The sequence below is a fragment of the Bos indicus x Bos taurus genome, chromosome 7 (genome assembly GCF_003369695.1).
Source record: "Bos indicus x Bos taurus breed Angus x Brahman F1 hybrid chromosome 7, Bos_hybrid_MaternalHap_v2.0, whole genome shotgun sequence".
Taxonomy (NCBI): domain Eukaryota; kingdom Metazoa; phylum Chordata; class Mammalia; order Artiodactyla; family Bovidae; genus Bos; species Bos indicus x Bos taurus.
Window position 1 is genome coordinate 90,339,865 of NC_040082.1, and position 12,258 is coordinate 90,352,122.

General features: G+C 60.8%; 1 protein-coding gene across 7 annotated transcripts in view; it reads right to left on the reverse strand.

Moving 5' to 3' along the window:
• Positions 1 to 12,258, reverse strand: part of PIP5K1C (phosphatidylinositol-4-phosphate 5-kinase type 1 gamma) — a 49,902-nt gene that overhangs the window by 14,135 nt on the left and 23,509 nt on the right. For 5 of the 7 annotated variants that reach the window (XM_027547215.1, XM_027547213.1, XM_027547220.1 and 2 more), the window contains exons 2-9: positions 10,002 to 10,030; positions 8,500 to 8,592; positions 6,600 to 6,730; positions 5,663 to 5,780; positions 5,122 to 5,274; positions 3,484 to 3,783; positions 2,526 to 2,731; positions 742 to 825 (exon numbers count right to left, since the gene is read on the reverse strand). In XM_027547215.1, the coding sequence (XP_027403016.1) occupies positions 742 to 825; positions 2,526 to 2,731; positions 3,484 to 3,783; positions 5,122 to 5,274; positions 5,663 to 5,780; positions 6,600 to 6,730; positions 8,500 to 8,592; positions 10,002 to 10,030 (1,114 nt within the window). Of the gene's footprint in view, positions 1 to 741; positions 826 to 2,525; positions 2,732 to 3,483; positions 3,784 to 5,121; positions 5,275 to 5,662; positions 5,781 to 6,599; positions 6,731 to 8,499; positions 8,593 to 10,001; positions 10,031 to 11,186; positions 11,422 to 12,258 lie in introns of all 7 variants that reach the window. The other 2 variants (XM_027547219.1, XM_027547214.1) reach the window with 2 other exon arrangements.

A 12,258-nucleotide genomic window follows, 5' to 3' on the forward strand; every position in this document is an offset into this window, starting at 1 on the left:
CATCCCAGGGGACACAGGTGGTCTCCAGGGACCTGTGTGATCATCATGACTGGGAATGTTCTTGGCATCAAGGGGGCAGAGGAGCCCTGCTCGAGAGGAACCAGGCCACCTGCTGTATCAGTCAGAGACCACCCCGCTTTTTCCGGCCCCCTTGACCCCTCCCCACTGGCTGGCTGCTCCCATCGCTGCTGCTCTGCAGGAGGAAGTGGAAAGGCTGCGGTGCATGGCCCTCCATGGGGGACGGAGCCCGCCCTTCCTCTCTACCATGGCCCAGGCTGAGCGGGTCTCCTCCCTGCTGGAGGGAGCGCCCAATGCCCCAGCCAGGCCCCCATACCACACCTGGGCTGGGGAGCACGTTGCTGCTTCCAGGCAGCTCCCCCAGACGCCTCTGGGCTGCAGGGGGAAGGATATCCTCCTCGACACACACCCCTGCCCTAGGATGGGCTCTGGCCGCCCGCCCTGGGCTGTGCCCACTTTACCCTACCCGGGTCTCCATGGAAACCCTCACCCACTGCTCGGAAAGCTGCCTGCTCTGCTCCACACTGGGAGGGAGACCCCAGCAGGAGATGGGGCAGCCCAGTCTTGGCACACAGCAAGGCCTACAGTCAGCCAGTGACACTCCACCCTCTACCCTGCCCTGTGCCAGCCCTGACCTGTCCCTGACCAGGCACTCACTGGGGACTGGGAAAGTCGGGCCAGGGGCATGCACCCACCCCGGCAGGACAGGGGGCGAGGACCCACCTGTAGGACTGCAGGATGTCGATGATTCCAATGTGCAGAAGCAAACGCTCTCCTCGACCATTCACAGCGGGGATCCCCCCCATCCTGAGGAGAGGGGTCAAGACTGTCAGCACCCATGGAGCCAGCCCAGGGATGAGCCCTGTCTGTCAGGAGCACAGGCTGGAGGTAGCCTAGAGCCCCAAGCCAGGGGCACCTGCTCTGGGACTTAGGGGCACTGAGATAGAGGGATGAGGAGGCAGGAGTGATGGAACCCAGGGCTTGAGGATCCACACGCTCCCTGTAGGTGGCCACCTGGCTGGACCCTCGGAGAGGGACCTGACACCTGGGAAGCCCGCCACAAAGAAGGATCGAGTGGCCTTCTTGGCCCGCTCACTGAGTCAACACTGCAGGCCAGAGGCTGCCAAAGGGTCCAGGCTATGAGACTCAAGTGCACGCATACCCACACATGCACACGCGGAGCTTGCACACACACACACAGGTGCATGCATACCCACACGTGCACACGCAGAGCTTGCACACTCACACACACACATAGGTGCATGCATGAGCACATACACACCCAGGCAAGGCTGGGCTTTGGGCGCAGGCTGGGGAGTTAAAGCTGCTGCAGCCCCAGGCCAAGCCCGCCCGTGCAGTTAGTGGGGCCCACAAGGCAGCAGCTTCCTGCACGCCCAGGCCCCCTACAGGCTCTGCCAGCTGCACTCCACACTGCGCTCACCTTCACACCTGCCGTCTCGCCTGGCCGGGCACCAACCCTACAAACGCCAGACGGCTGAGCTCTGGGCCCACTCAGGTCCCCCCCACTCATCCCAGGCAGGCCCTTCAGCTGATGGCCCAGTTTGGTGGCCAAGCTTTAGCCTGTCCCCCAGCTGCCTGTGCACCCTGATGGCTACCACCCCCTGTAAGGACTGGACAAGGTCTGGACATGGTGGGTCGAGCCAGCTCCCAAATGGTTTGTGCATGATGATACAGGGTCAATTGTGACACCTGTCTACAGCAGTGGTTCCCATGGCGGGGTGACTGTCCCCGGGGACACTGGTGCTCTGTGGAGACAGCTGTGGTTGTCACGACCAGGGTCAGGAATGTTGATCCACCCCTCACAGTGCCCAGGACACCCAAAGAGTGACCGGGGCCTGCATGGGGTGGGAGTAGGGATGCCCTGTGAGTCTGTGCCTGAGCCCCGAGGGCAGGACCAGGTCGGCTGTTTGGTGGAGAGGTGGGGGCGGTGGTCAGGGGGCACACTCTCCTCTGGACCCTCTGACCTGGCTGCTCCCACAGCCACCTGGCATCACTAGGCAAGGAACGTTGTCAGCCCCTGCACCCCCCTCCCCAGGGTCCTGGGCAGGGACTTGCTGTGAAAAGGGTCTCTCGTCCCCAGCCCTTTCCACCTTCTCTTGGCTGCCTTCCAACACCTTTCCAGCTTTGCTGCCTATGGTGAGGCTTTAACTCTCCTAGGTCCAGGGCAGGGGTACCTGTGTTTCCCACAGGGTTGGCCAGTGACCTCCATCTACTGACTGACTGAGTCAGATGTCAGGTCAGAACACCCGGCCATAGCTGTGCGCCCAATATCTAACTCTCAGGGCCCAGGGATGGGGACGGGTGGGCACTGCTGGCTTACAAACCAGAAACCAGGAACTCGCCAGGTTCTGGACCTGGTCTTGTCCCTCTCACCTTCCTCAAGGCTCCCCCTCTTCCTGCCCCCTGCCTGCTTCTCGCCTGGCAAGGGGGCTGAGGCAGAGATGAGAGCTGAAAACTCCCCTGGCCCCGCCAGCCCCGGCACCTACGTGTCATCTGTCTCGATGGCCTCCCCGCGTGCGGCGCCACCCTGGATGGACTCCATGGCTGTGGAGTAGAGTGCCTTCTGGCCCAGTGGCCGCTTCTCATCAGCTGTGCTCTGGGCACCCTCAGCCTGCCGCTCACGCTCCTGCTGGTCGATGTTGTGGACACCCAGGAGCAGGCTATAGTCCATGATCTTGAAGCTCTCCAGCACCTGCGGGAATAGGGGTCAGGGGTCGGCTGGCTGTGACCCCACCCCTGCCCTGGTTCAGAGGCCCGGTTCACTGGCTTCCCACCCTGCTCCAGACCATGAGGTGCAGCCCACGATGTGGACACACGGACACTGGGGATGGGGCCTGGAAGCCCTGGGGCACGGAGACGACTGGTGGTTTCTGGGGTGTCTGGGAGCCAGGGTGCAGGGAGGACCCTGGAGGACCCAGGCCTGGCTTGAACCCCCTCCAGACCTCCGTATCCTCGCCTCTGAAGCCAATAGGGGACGGGGTGGACCGCAATAGCAAGACCTGGGATGAGCCTGGCAAACCTTCCTTCTCCCTCAGAAATACTTGCCTGTGGAGGAGGCAGCTGCACAGACCTAGGTCTGAGGAGAGCCTTAAGTTTTTTTGGTTTTGCTTTTGTTTTGGCTATGCCACAGGCATGCAGGATATTAGTTCCCTGACCAGGAATCGAAACTGTGCCTCCTGCAGTAGAAGCTCAGAGTCTTAAACACTTAAACACTCAGGCCAGGCAAGCCCTGAGGTGCACTGAGTTGAGCCCTGAAAACCTCAGGCTGCCCCAAGGCTCTGTTTGGCAGCAGGAACACAGCCTGTGAGGGCGGCGGGGGTGGGGTGTGGGGGGCGGGGCATTTCTCCGGCTCACTGCGCTAACTTCTCCCAGCGTCCCCATGTCACAGCTGGGAAGACGGGGCTCAGACATGGGACCCTGTCAGACCAGCCAGCCGCTCCTCACCAGGCAGTCGCGTTGCAGCGTCTTGACGAGTGCAGAGAAGGTGTCGGCGTCAAGCATTAGCCCCTCGGGCATGTCCTGAATGAAGTCCAGGTCCTTGTAGGTGGGGATGCTCTTCTCCTTCTCCTTCTTGCTGGCCCGCCGCTTGTAGGTGGAGCCTTTGAGGTCGAACTTGAGGTGCATCTTGACCACGCGTGGCAGCACATTGTTCATCACCACCACGCGGATGTTCTTGCCTCCCGACTGCACGCAGTATAGCCCATAGAACTTGGGCAGCAGTGTCCGGGGATTCTGGTTGAGGTTCTGGTGGAGGGGAGAGGGCGGGTGGAGAGGACGCCAGGAGCCTTGCTGGGACCCCACACAGCACCCTGCGGCCTGCTCCTCAGAGCTCAGGTCAGAGGCCACCTCCTCAGGAAGCCCGCCCTGACCACCTCCCTCCTCGCCCCTAGCACCCAGCCAACTGAACTCCCTATCGCCCCACCTGACCAAAAGCACCAGGAGGGTCTGTTTCTACGAGGCCAGGCCCAGGGAGAGGTGGCCTTTCCATAAAGGCCCCCAGGGGACTTCCCAAGGTATTGGGCCTGATTTCTTGCGAGGTCAGACCCAGGTCTCTCACCTCCCCAGTCTGCCCTGAGGGGATGGGGGCTGGTTGGCCTCTAGGCATCAGGCCATTTGTCTTTTTTTAAAAAAAATTTTTTGGCTGTGCCTCGCAGCATATATGATCCTAGTTCCCTGACCAGGGATTGAACCTGTGCCCCCTGCATAAGAAGCATGGAGTCTTAACCACTGTACCATCAGGGAAGTCCCAGGCTACTTGTCTTTGTACAGCTGGGAACTAACAATGGTTTTACATTGTCAGGAAGTTGATAAAACTAAACAAGAAATAGTGTCCTGTGGCATGTGAAAATGACATGAAATGCACATGGCAGCCTCGGCAAAGAGTTCTATTGGCACTCAGCCGGGGTCACTTGCTCTCACCCTGTCTGTGGCAGCTTTCTCACTAGAGCGGAGCCGTGGAGACAGAGGCTGTGCTCACAAAGCTGAAGACGTTTGTTTTCTCATGTTTTACAGAAAACGTTTGCTGACCCCCGACCTAGGGGAGCTGAGGATCCCACCCAGGATCATACAGAGGGGAGGCGGGTTACAGGGTCGGGGACAGGTCACAATCTGCGCAAAGTTGCCCAGGGCCTGACCACGCCTGCCAGGCAGCAGGGAGGGCTGGCCCTCAGGCAAGGATCCTCACTTCCCATCTGGGTGTGTATCAGGACCCTCACCCCTGGGGGCCAGGAAGTCTGAGGCGCCTGCTTCCACACCTCCAGGGGCCTGAGTGCCAGCTGATAGCCCAGTTCCTCCCCAGTGCCTGTCTGAGTCACTGGTTGTTGAGACTTGAGGCCCAAAGCCATGACTTCTGGGAGGTGGGTGGTAGGGGATGGCCACCAGGGCCCAGATGGCTATTCCTGCTCGCCACGTGAGGGGGTCCTGCGGGTGAGGCTCACCCAGGACGGCCTGTCAAGGTCTGCCCAGAGGGGACAGTTCCTGGAGGGGGTGGTTCCTAGGAGGGGTAGTTCCCAAGGTGGGGATGCCCGGAGCTCCTCAGCAGAGGGAGGAAGGCCTAAGTCCAGGGGCGGCCGGGCTCCCCACCATGTAGTAGCCGGGCAGCAGCTTCTGCAGGAACTCGGCCTCCTTGTGCATCACCGTCTTGATGATGAACTCGTCGTCGCTGGTGACGTAGAACAGGGAGCCACTGGCACCGGGGTTAGACAGCTCAATGAGCGGCTCGTTGCACAGCGAGTACTGAAAAGGGGATGGTGAATGGGTGGGGGTGGTCACCGACACCCCACAGGCCCAGGGGCTGGTGGGTGGTCCCGGAAGTGGTCACAGTCGGCTCCATGTGATAATCACACAGGAGACCGCAGTGTCTGGAAGGAATGGAAGTCCTGGCCAGCAAGGACGGAGCCTGGCTGATGACGCCAGGGGTCTGGAAGGGACCCGATGCAGTCGAGTCCACTTGAGGCCACAGCCCAGTCCCAGATGACAACCTGAGCAAGGAGCCCAGCAACACTGCAGCCACGTCCCTGCCCCATGGAGGCTGAGGACGACAAGCAGGTAGCGATCTAAGCCCCCAAGCGAGGGCTCGAGCGGGTGACCCGTGTGACACAGCGGCCACCGAGGACACACTCACCAAGTAGTCATCTGGCCGAATCCCAAAGAGCTCCCGGAAGTAGCGGAAGGCAACAGGCGCATAGGTCTTGAACCTGAAGTCCTGGAAGTGATGGGCAGGAGTGAGGTTGCTGCCTTCACTGCAGAGGAAGCAGGGGGGAGACTGTGAGGGACCCAGGCCTGTGTACGCTACCTTCCCCCACCAAGAGCCTGCCTGCCCACCCAGGCCCAGCCCCAAGGCACCCAAATAGCCAACCCAAAGAGTGACATGGGGCTCCCATGCTGGACACGGGACAAAGGGCTGTGGCCAGTCTCGGGTTGTCCTCCAATGAGCACCCTCCCCTTTCTTCATTAGCCCACAGTGTGGGGTGTACATGTGGCCACCCAGAATAAGACCACTGCCAGCCTCTCCCACAGCCAGGCATGATCAGGGTGCTGTGCCTGGCCAATCCCATGAGAGGAGGAGAATGACTTGGATCTTTTCCTAGTCATGCCCTTAAAAGGCAGGGGCATGTGCTCTCCTCCTTCCTGTGGTTGGAATGCAGCTGTGATGGCAGGAGCCTGGGCAGCTCTTGCAGCCACTGGTTTGTAAAGCAGCATAGAAGATGGTGGAGAAACCAGAAGGAATCTGGGCCCAGCAACATCATGGAGCCACCTGATCGATCTTCCAGTCTTGGACTCTGTGTGTGTGTGTGTGTGGGTATACACGCGCACACACATATTAGAAAGAGAGAAACAACAAACTTCTGTCTTCCTCTCTTTCTAAGAGTCCCCATTCTACTGCATCTCTCTGATTCAGCAGCAAACGTCCAGACTAACATAGGGCTGGACCTCAAAGGCAGGGGGAGCCCAGGAGGAGCTGGAGCCATTTCCAGCAGAGAAAACGGCTGAAAGAAGAGCATGGGGGTGTGTGCATGCAGGGAGAGTACTGAGGGCTTAGGGCGGCCCGGGCAGGGTACCTGGGGAAGAAGATGCTCTCCACCACGTAGAAGTCCTGCATGAGCACGTCGCGCTCCGGCTTGGAGCTCAGGTTGCCCACGGTGTAGCCGATGCCCAGCTGGATGGCCCCCTTCAGGGTAGAGGACGTGGTCTGCGGGAAACCCAGCTGCATCAAGACCCCTGGGGCCCACCCCTTGGCTGCCAGGGTCCGAGACAGGATGGGAAGCCCCCTTAGGATGGAGGGGGCAGTATCTGGCCTGCGGCTCAGCCCTCAACAACCATTACCTCCAAGGGGCCCCCAGGCAGCACCCGCCGAGCCCGTCACAGACATGCTGGCCTCAGGCCCGCCACTCAGCCCGCATAACCATACGGCAAGGAAGTGGCCTGGCTGAGGCTCCAATGTCACCGTGCGGCCCCGTGGCCTGTTTCTATCCACATTCTAGAAGGTTCCTACAGCTCAGAACTGCCCCGACTTGGCGGGGGGTCTACCACTGCCAGGGTTCTCTTTTGGGAAGCAGGAGTACAGTATCCAGCAATGCCCAGGCTTCCCTTCTGAGACCCGGGCTCCTTCTGTCTACTCTCAAAGGGATCTGCCTCTCTGCATCCCAGTCCTCCACCCTGGCACTGGCCCTCCTGGGGCCCCTCATGCCGCCCTCCCTAGAGAAGTACCAGCTGCCCATCCATCTGTCAGCACTGCCATTCATGTTACCGTCACCATGAGCCCTAAGCAACATGCCCACCATCGAGGAAAGACACCTCGGTCCTCAAGTTACCGACTCGGGTCGCCAGCACCCTCGTCGCAGGGACAAGCCCTTCCCAAGTGCCCACCCCTCCTCCTGAAGCCCCACCTCGATCCATTCCCTCAAGATGACATCGACTGAACCAGTCTTCCAGAGGAGATACACAGACGACCAGTGAGCACAGAAGGTGCTGGGTACCACCAGGCACTGGGAAGGTGCCAATCTAGACGGTGAGACCTGCTGCCCATGCGCCGGGAGGGACAGATCACACAGACAAGCACCACACAGGGCGGGGAGTGGGGTCCCGGTGCTCAGCTGGCAAGAATGGAGAACAGGACGGCCACTGTGGACAGCGTGGCAGCTCCTCCAAGGGCTACCTGTGACCCCCCGGGGGGCCCCAGCGGTTCCACTGCTAGGACTGCGGCCCAGGGAGGGCAGTGCAGTCCCGAAAATCACCTGGACACAAGCCCTCACAACAGCACTGCTCACAACAGCCAGAGAGGGTCCATCAGCAGAGGGTGGATACACAGAACACGGTACCCCCGCCCAAGGGAGCATGGCTCAGCCACAAAAAGGGGAGAAGCCCCGACACTTGGTACCACGTGGATGGACTCTGAGAACACGACACACAGTGAAAGAAGCAGACACAGAAGGACACACAGGGTGTGACTCCACTGATGGGAAACGTGCAGAGCAGGCCGATCCTTAGACACAGAGAGTGGGTTCCTGGTTGTCAGGGGCTGGGGGAGGCAAATGGGGACAGGGCCTTTGAGGTGAGGGAAACGTTTTAAAATTGACTCTGGCGATGGCTGCATAGCTCTGAATACTCTAGAAACTGTCTAATTGAACACTTCAGAAGGGTGACTCACTCACACAATCGCTCTTAGCGAGGTGGGTGTTTTTAGGAGGTGCGACCAGGCGGAGAGGACCAGCAGCAACAGGGCCAGCTCACCACGCACAGCCCTGGCCCAACCTCACCTCCGCCCTGCTCCCAAGGGACGGGAGGAAGCTGCAATTTCCTCTCGCCCAAGGTCACAGTCAAGGCCACAGTGACTTGAGGAGCCAGGCAGGTGGTGCAGCCTCCAGCCACAAACGGCCCACACCTGACCTTCCGTGGGCCCTGTGTACATGTGGGGGCCCCCCCTGTCCCACCCCCGTTGACTGAGGGCAGAGCAGGAACCTTCTTGTAGGTGGTTTCGCCAGATGCGTCCACGCCCCGATGACCCAGCTTCTTCCCATGGCCAGGGCCGGGCTGTCCAGTCATCAGTGGGACCTGGGGAAGAGGAAGCAGGAAGTTCAGAAATGGCAAGAAACCAGAACGCTCTGGAAATCCTGGCCAGAAAAGGCCTCTGTCACTGGGCCCAGCTGGAGTCTGGGGCGGGGACTGGGTGGGTAGGCTGCGGGCATGGGGGCTCTCTCTCTGGGGGCCCACATCCCACATCTGGGGGCCACACCCAGACCAGGACCACCGGCTCCTCCAGAAAAGCAGGTCAGCAGCCTGGGCCCTCTGCAGGGAGAAGAGCCCCAACCTCAGGGTCACCCCCACCCCCAGCACTGCTGACTTGGGGCTAGTCACTCTGTGGGGGAATCCTGGGTGCTGTGGGGTGCAGAGCAACATCACTGCCCCACCTCTTCAGTGCCAGAAGCCCCCCAGTTGTGACAACCACAGATGTTCCCAGACGTGACTGGGTGAAACCCTTTGAACTGAAATGAGAGTATCTCCTCCTGGATGAGGGAGAGGTCCCGCTGGTCTGGGAGCAGGCTGGTTCCTGCCAGCTCCATGGCACAGGTGTGACATCCTGGCAAAGTTATGTGGAAGCCATTGGTCCCCATGTGTGACATCACAGGGGAAAGATGGTGCACAGGGCCACGGGGCCTGAAGGACACACACCAGCTCAAGAGCCGGGCCGAGGCCGGCCGGCAGATGGTGTGTACTTGCCACCATTCACAACGCTCAGACCAGCCTGTTCTGCACACTGGCCACCAGGGGGCGGGCTTCCCTCAGGCAACATTAGTTGCCAGCCCTGCTCTGCACCCCTCGCTGGCTCCCCACTGCCTGTCAGCTGGACACCCCCCAGAGCCCCAGCAGATGGGCAAAGCCCTTCTAGGAAGGACCCTGGGTGCCCAGCAGTGTCCTGGGAGAGGAGCCTGGCTGGGAGGGAATATGGATGTCAGGCTGGCTCCTGCTGTACCTGGGGTCCTCTAACCTGCTGTCCATGGCTCCTCAGACAACAGGGCTCACAGAGGCCCCTCGCAGGTGGCTTCCAGGAGTGACTGGAAACTAACAAACTAGAGACAGGGTGCCAAGGGCTCACCCAAGGGGCCACCACCAGGAAAAGCTGCCTGAGGACAGGACCGGTGGGACCCTGGGTGGGCAGGTATGGGACAGCAGAGGGTAGGGGGGAAGGCCGGCTTGAAGGCACTGCTGACAGGCAGGAGGCCATCCTCTCCAGGCTCCTCGGGGCTCTCCCCACCCACCCCATCCCTCCCAGAAACTCAAGAGGCTGGTGGGACAGACGGTTTCCACTGTCTGACGACACGTGCTTATTTGCTATGGCAGCATCAGAGGCCCAGAGAAGTGCAGTGAGATGCCCAAGGCCACGGAGCAGGACATGGGCAGGGCAGGGTGCTGCCCCGTCCACCTTCAGGAGGCAGGGAGGGTGGGCCCCCGAGGACACTCACCTCTGCTGGGGTCTTTTTCTGGGCCGAACCTGAGGAAGAGAAGGGACGCTTTAGTCTGGACCCTTGGCCTCTGCCATCAGCACTGCCCCACACATGCACCCTGCGCCCCTGGGGAGGTGGTAGGGAGACGCAATGTGGGGGTGGACGAGCAGCGACCAAGCTGACGCGGCTCTGCAGGCAGGAGTAGTGGGAGGGCGGGTGGAGACAAGGCACAGCCCATTGCTGGGAGGGCCCCAGGCACGGCGGGGCGGCAGTGACCAGCGGCTGCGGCCCAGGCTAGAGTGACTGCACCAGCCCCCGAGGCAGCCGGGTGATGGAGAGCCAGCCAGCCAGGACACCCCTGGTTCCCGTCCACAGGGCCCCTGTCCACACAGCACTCATCCACACGGCCCCCATCCCCACGGTCCCTGTGGAAGGCCAGCGACGTTCACCTCTTGGGACCACTACCACCCCCTCCAGCCCAGCTCCTCAGGGGCCTCAGGCCAAGCACAGGCTCCGCTGCGCTGGTGTCCTCACCCAGAAAGCTGGCTTCTGCTGAGGGTTATCTGCTCAGTGTGAGTGCTCAGCACATATCTGCCCCAACCCCTGAAATGTTCATATTCTGGTCCCAGAATGGACTGTGCTGGGGGGGGTTAAAACCCTTGAGATGGGGATGATCCTGGATTCCCGGGGGCCCAGTGCCATTGTAGGGTCATCATAAGAGGGAGGGGGGGTTCAGAGACAGAGAGACGGGAGATGCTGCTCTGCTGGCTGTGAGGATGGATGGAAGGGCTTTGAGCCAGGGACGCAGTGCCTCTAGAAGCTGGAAAACACTGGAAAACGGGGGAGCCAGTGCTCCCCTGGAGCCTCCGGGGGGACAGGCCCTGCCCACGCCTGGATTTAGCTCCATGAGGACTGAGCTGGACTCCTGACCTCCAGGACTGTGAGATAATCAATCTGTGTAGTTAGCAGGTCAAGTCTGTCGTGATCTGTTACAGCTGTAAGGGGGAACTCACACACTGGTGTCTGCCAGGTGTCAGCGTGGAGGGGACGCAAGTGGTGACTAGGACAGACCTGGCCCCCCCTTCCAGGGCACACAGTCAAGGGGGGGCAGAGAAGGGTCTGGACAGCACAGCGAGTGCCAGGAGGACCACATGAAGAGACAGGTGGGGGGTCAGATCAGCAAGGGAAGGCTTGGGCTCTTACCTCAGGTAGATGGGAGCCCTGGAGGGCTGGAGTAAGGTGGGGACACCTCACTCAGGTGCTCAAAGGCACCCCCTTGTGGCCGAAGGGGGACAGATGGGGAGCGGCGCACGCTGGTCCAGGTGGGAGATAATGGGGAGATAATGGCGTGGACCACCACAAAGCAGGTGAGAGAGAAGTGGGCAGATCCGGGAAGATCTAGAATCAGGACGGACAGGCCGTGCTCACTGGAGGCAGACTGAAGAAAAGCAAGGCGTCAGGAATGACTAAGGATTTTGGAGCAACTCACAGAAGGATGGAGCTGCCTCAGCCAGGATGGGGGCTGGGCAGGAGAGGTGTGGGGCATGGTCAGGGGCAGGGTGGCCATGTTGAGTGTGAGACCCCTGCGTGAAGATGGGAGGGACAGCTGGACCCCACGTCAGGAGCTCAGGGAGGCCCTGGCTGGAGGCAGGACTGGAGGCAGTTGTCCGGGGTGTAGATGGGGTTGGAGCCCCAAGAGTGGACAAGACCACCCAGGAGATGTGGGGGTGGGGGAGGGGAGAGGCCTGAGGACCCAGCCCTGGGCCCACGAGCTGGGGGGTGGGCAAGGGCCACCAGAGAGCAGCAGGCCCAGGTGACGGGTCAGGGGTCAGAACGTGCTCTCTGTCCACTGGGCTTGGGGCAGGGCTGGGTTGGGGATGGCTAATGGGACTCGGCCTCCTCCAGGAGGATGAGAATGGTCTGCAATCGGTGGTCATGGCCGCACAACATTGTAAAGATACAGGAAAAACTGAATTACACACTTACAAATGAGTTTTATGGTATTTATGAATTATCTGTCAATAAAGAACACAAAACCAAGATGGCACGGCCATGGTGCAGCCAGGCTGGCTGGGGTGGGGCCTCTCCTGAGCACTCTTCTGCCTGCAGTGCACCCCCCACCCACCCGCTATCAGGAGACAGGAAAACCGAGGCCAGGGAGCAGCCAGCTCGGCGCTTCATGATACCAGGGCCCACAGAAGGGACTCTCCTGGAGGACACAGCCCACGGATCCTCGGAAGGCCGTAACAGCGCCAGGACGGGACACAGCAGCCCA